Genomic DNA, 4,841 nt, shown 5'->3' with positions numbered 1-4,841 from the left:
GGTATCTCAGGTTCTTTGTTGGCTTTATATTGACTCCGTCTACGCTGAACCTTATTTGCTCCCTCTTTTGTTTACCCTTTAGTAGGATTGCCTCAGTTTTGTGGGGGGCAAGAGCAAGCTTGTTGTCTCTCATCCAGGTATTTATTTTTTCCAGGCACATGTTGGTGTTAGTAACCAATGTCTGTTGGCTTTCTGCTCCGACTATCAGCGCCAGATCGTCAGCAAATCCTATTGTTACAGCATTACGAGTTAGTTCTAAGCTCAGCACGCTGTCATATAGTACATTCCACAGCAGTGGGCCTAGAACGGAACCCTGGGGAACACTTGACGTAATATCTACCTCCCTATTTTTTTCTAATTGCAGCTTTCTGTTTCTTAAATAGTTAGAGACAAGGTTTATTAGATATGTCGATATTTTCCTTTTTTGTAGCTCTTTGATAATCAGGCTGTGGCATGCAGTGTTGAAAGCATTCTTAACGTCAATTGTGACAAGGGTGCAGAATCTACTTTTGAACTCCGTTACAGTATTCAGTGCAGCTTCTACAGCCTGGATCGTGGATTTCCCTTTTTGAAAGCCATACTGACACATGTGTAACCCTCCTCTGTCTTTAAGCTCATCTTGTAGTCTTTCCCGTATGAACGCTTCTAGTAACTTGCTCAAAGAATTTAACAGACAGAGTGGTCTGTAGGAACTAGGTAACTCAGCTGACTTTCCTGGTTTTAGTATTAAAACCATCTTTGCAACTTTCCATTCATTTGGAAATTCCTATTTTTGAAGTAGTTTGTTCATCATGCCTAATAACCAGTCTGGGGCACAATCTGCTACTATTTTGATAGCCTTAGGGGGAATTTGGTCAATTCCAGATGATTTCCCACATTTGATACCTTGGGCTACCTTCCTTAGCTCTTCTGCTGTGAAGGGTGGGGCTGGAGCTGCCTTTTCAGGGTATCTCCACTTATCATTTCCGGGTGGAAACAGTACTGCCACGATTTCGGATTTCTTTTCGATGTCAAGCTCATAGGGTTTTAGAGTATTAAGCTTTTTTGCTACTAGCTTATACGCATCTCCTCATATATTATTATCAAGTTCTTTGCATATGTCGTTCCAGTGTTTCTTCTTTGATTCCTTAATTAGGCAGCAGAGTTCCCTTCTATTGGTCTTGTACGCCTCTTTCATTGCTTCAATATCGTCTCGGTTTGGGTTGTTTCTTCTCGCCGCACGTTGTTGTACCCTTCTTAATCTGTTGCATAGTGACCGTTTTTCAGCAATGTTTTCATTCCACCAATACGGTGTTTCAGTCTTTGGAATTCGATTTTGCGTGCTGTTCTTGCTTGCCATCTGTATCAGCTTGGTTCCTGTTTCATGACTCACTTCATCTGGAGTAATGGTAAGCAACTCTATGCAGGCTTTAGAGGCGGTCCAATCAATAAGGGGCCTTATTGAAGTTGTTTTGGTCTTCGCTTTATTTAATTTAATTTCGAATGCGATATATCTGTGCTCTGTCAGTGTTTCGGTATCAAGTATCTCCCAGTTGGTTACTCTTTGAGATACACGATTGGTTGCTATGGTGACATCAATAAAGGACTCGCTATCTCCTCGGATAAATGTGGGCTCATTTCCAGTATTCAGAACCACCAAATCGCGAGCGTTGATCCATTTCACCCAGTATTGACCCTTTTCATCGGTTACAGGTGATCCCCACATTGGGGACTTGGCATTTAGGTCTCCCAGAATAATGGCATCACTGTTGTTCGTTATGTGCTCCATTATTCTGTCCACCTCAGTTTTGTAGTCTTCCAATCTGATGTTTGGGGATATATAGCAACATATCAGCTCAAGATCTTTGAGTTTAATAATTACGTGACCATCTCCGGCTACGTGGTTTATTACGCCAAGCTTTTTATTCAGAAGTAGGACCCTCACATTATACCTGCTGTCCTTGATCCAGTTTGCTTCTTTAGTTCTTCTTTTGTTCGGTTCCCCAGTTACCAAAATATCAATACCTTGCTGAACTGCGGTGGCATACGCCATGTCTTGAGCTGAATAGGCACGTCCAACGTTGGCTTGAAGTATTTTAATATTGAACACTAAAGTTTTGACCGCGTGCAGTGCTGAGCCTGCGTCTGGTGTCACTAATTGCTTTTGATTTTTCTTTTACAAGCTTAAGGTAGTAAGGGCAAGCAGTCTGATCAGCTCTGTGACCGTCTTTTTTACATGTTAGGCAATAGCTTTTGTTAAGGCAGTCTCTGGCCTTGTGGTTATCCTTGCCGCATTTAAGGCACATCTTCGAGTTATCGGTTCCTTTGCATTCTTTGGTGCGGTGGCCAAACTCCAAACATTTGAAACACCTGGTGATTTTGACCCTTGCTCGGACCTGGCACGGTGCCCACCCTATTCTCACGGTATCCATTTTGAGTAATTCGCTGGCCACTCTTCTTTTGACCGCAAGTGTAGCAGTTTGGTTTCCCCTCTGGTTTGGTCTGCAAGAGAGCACTCGGACGTCATCTTCTTTTGCGTTTGCTATCTCCGTCTATGTCCGCGATATGAATAATGTCTTCATCTCTTTTAATTTCGACCTGGGTATCTTTATCTTTGTCCATTATAGCTTGTCTGAGGGCGATTACTTGATTTTTTTCTCCAAGTATCTCCATAAGGACATCACCCTTAGCTGTTTTCTTAATGCCTTTTACCTTAACACCCATCTCGTCTATGTTCACACTCCTCTTGATCGAACGGAGTATGTCAGCATATTGCTTTCCTTCAGATTTGATTATAATCTTCTCTGTTGTCGTCGCTGGTCCTCCCTTACTTGACTTAGGTGCTAGTCGGCTTGGATCTCTAGGTATAATAACTTGCACTTTGACCTCAGATCCCCTGAAGATACCTTCTGCGCACTTTCTAAGGTATATTTTATCAATTTTGCCGAAGGCTACTACTTGAATTTCCGTCACTCCATGGTTTTGGACCTCTGCTTGCAGTTTGCCTAGCAACTGATATAGTTGACCCATGTCGTTTTTCCCTTCTGGGTTGACCTTGTATGGCAGCATGTACATGGTTCTTGACCTTGCTCCATTTTTGCCTTTGCTGAGTATGACCTCGGTGTTCGTCCTCACATATTCAATACACCCTTCCTCAAGCTCTTCGCACAAAAGGCTTGTTATTTCCGGGAAGTTGCATTTTAGGTCGCTTTCCGTAGTGGTGGTCAAGGTTACATCAGGGTCTGCTACTATTACCAGGTCTCCTCGTAGCTCTCTAAGTGATCCCAGCTCTGTAACACCGGTGCTTTGGTAGCAGATTTCTGGCCACTCGAGATGTATTACCTCTTCTAGCCCTGTCCATCCTTTTCTTGCTGTTATTTGCGTCTCTACCCTGGTGCGTATTTCATATGTAAGATCGAATAACTCTCGCCTTATGTCGGTTTCATCAGCTTGGACTCCTATACTTTGTCTTGCGTAGCTAAGATTATTGTCCTCTGGTTTAGCTGAATTATTAGCAGTTTTGCTCTTACCTGGTGATGATTGCTCAGTGTTGTTTCGCACCATCTGCGTGTGTCTGATGTTTAAAACATCCATTTTTCTGTTCAGGGTTGCCATTATGCTTACAAGCTCTCTCGTTATTGATTTCAGTTTTTGTCTTTGTACTCACTTTGTCTTCATTTTTTAATTCGTCAACTTTTTTATTAAGACTACCCAAGGTGGTCAAAACAGCAGTCATCTCTTGGCTAGTATCATCCGGGATATGCTTTACATGTGAGTCTCGCTTTCGTTTCTTTTTGGCTGGACTGGTATTTTTTGCCAGTCCGTCGTGACTGTTGTCGCTACTTGCTTCGTACGCCGTGTTACTGGGGCTCCCAGTCTTGTCATCTTGACGTGTGCCAGAGTTTGTCTCTAGGCTAACAAAAACATCATCCGTGGCAGAGGCAATTGAATCTTTGCGATTCATTGGTGGTGTTCTTGCCAATGAGGATCTCTTAACACTAGGGTCTGTAGTAAATATCCAGTGATAACCAGTTGGGGTCATATCTCCTTCATTTTGTCCTTTGCCTTCTAAAGACAGTGCAGTTTTTTCGTCGTTTGAACCATAGCTATCCATTTATTTCTTGTCACCAGCGCTTCGTATGTAAGGGGGCGGGTCGAGTTGATTGAGAACGGGTGTACCCTCGGCGGTTGCCTACCCCAGTTCACTGAGGCCCAATCTTCGCTTAGCCAGTCCCGGAACACACAGACGGACCAGACTCGCCCGGGGCGATGTGAACTTCCGACTTCCACATTCAATACATACTATCTGATCAGGGCCGGTAGTGGCTGGCTTCCGATCCAGCGCCATCATCCACCTCGGCAGAGACTAGCTCACATCAGCATCAGCAACTACTTGGGTGACGAACCGAAAGCAGGGCGATGCACTCCCAGCAGACTACAGCGCAGAACCAATCCGGGATACAGGAAAAAAAAAGGTAGGAAGCCCCCTAGCCCTCGCAACCTAATAGCGTCGGGGGAGGAGAATCTTCTAGGAATAGTGGGTTTTTTTTGGTAAGAGTTCACCTTGGGAGTGGGGTGGAGCTCTAGCTAGGGTACCCCGGGCTTGCTACACCCGTAGTCGCAGTGCGACCCCCTGAGGGCAGTATTATTATTATTATTATTATTATTATTATTATTATTATTATTATTATTATTATTATTATTATTATTATTATTATTATTATTATTATTATTATTATTATTATTATTATTATTATTATTATTATTATTATTATTATTATTAATTTTTACATGTCTACTGGGTCTATCAGTAAAATTTCTTGATGTCGTAGTGGTTTTAGTAAACGGTTTACAGGTATTTG

At 42.8% G+C, this 4,841-nt stretch overlaps 1 protein-coding gene across 1 annotated transcript; it reads right to left on the bottom strand.

The window, feature by feature from the left end:
* Positions 1-2,075: 2,075 nt before the first annotated feature.
* LOC130449817 (DNA-binding protein HEXBP-like) lies at positions 2,076-2,411 on the bottom strand. Its single transcript, XM_056787851.1, has one exon. It carries the CDS (start codon positions 2,409-2,411, stop codon positions 2,076-2,078), a length of 336 nt encoding a protein of 111 aa, XP_056643829.1.
* Positions 2,412-4,841: the final 2,430 nt, after the last annotated feature.

This window comes from Diorhabda sublineata, chromosome 10, assembly GCF_026230105.1.
Source record: "Diorhabda sublineata isolate icDioSubl1.1 chromosome 10, icDioSubl1.1, whole genome shotgun sequence".
Taxonomy (NCBI): domain Eukaryota; kingdom Metazoa; phylum Arthropoda; class Insecta; order Coleoptera; family Chrysomelidae; genus Diorhabda; species Diorhabda sublineata.
This window is presented reverse-complemented; position numbering and strand designations above follow the sequence as displayed.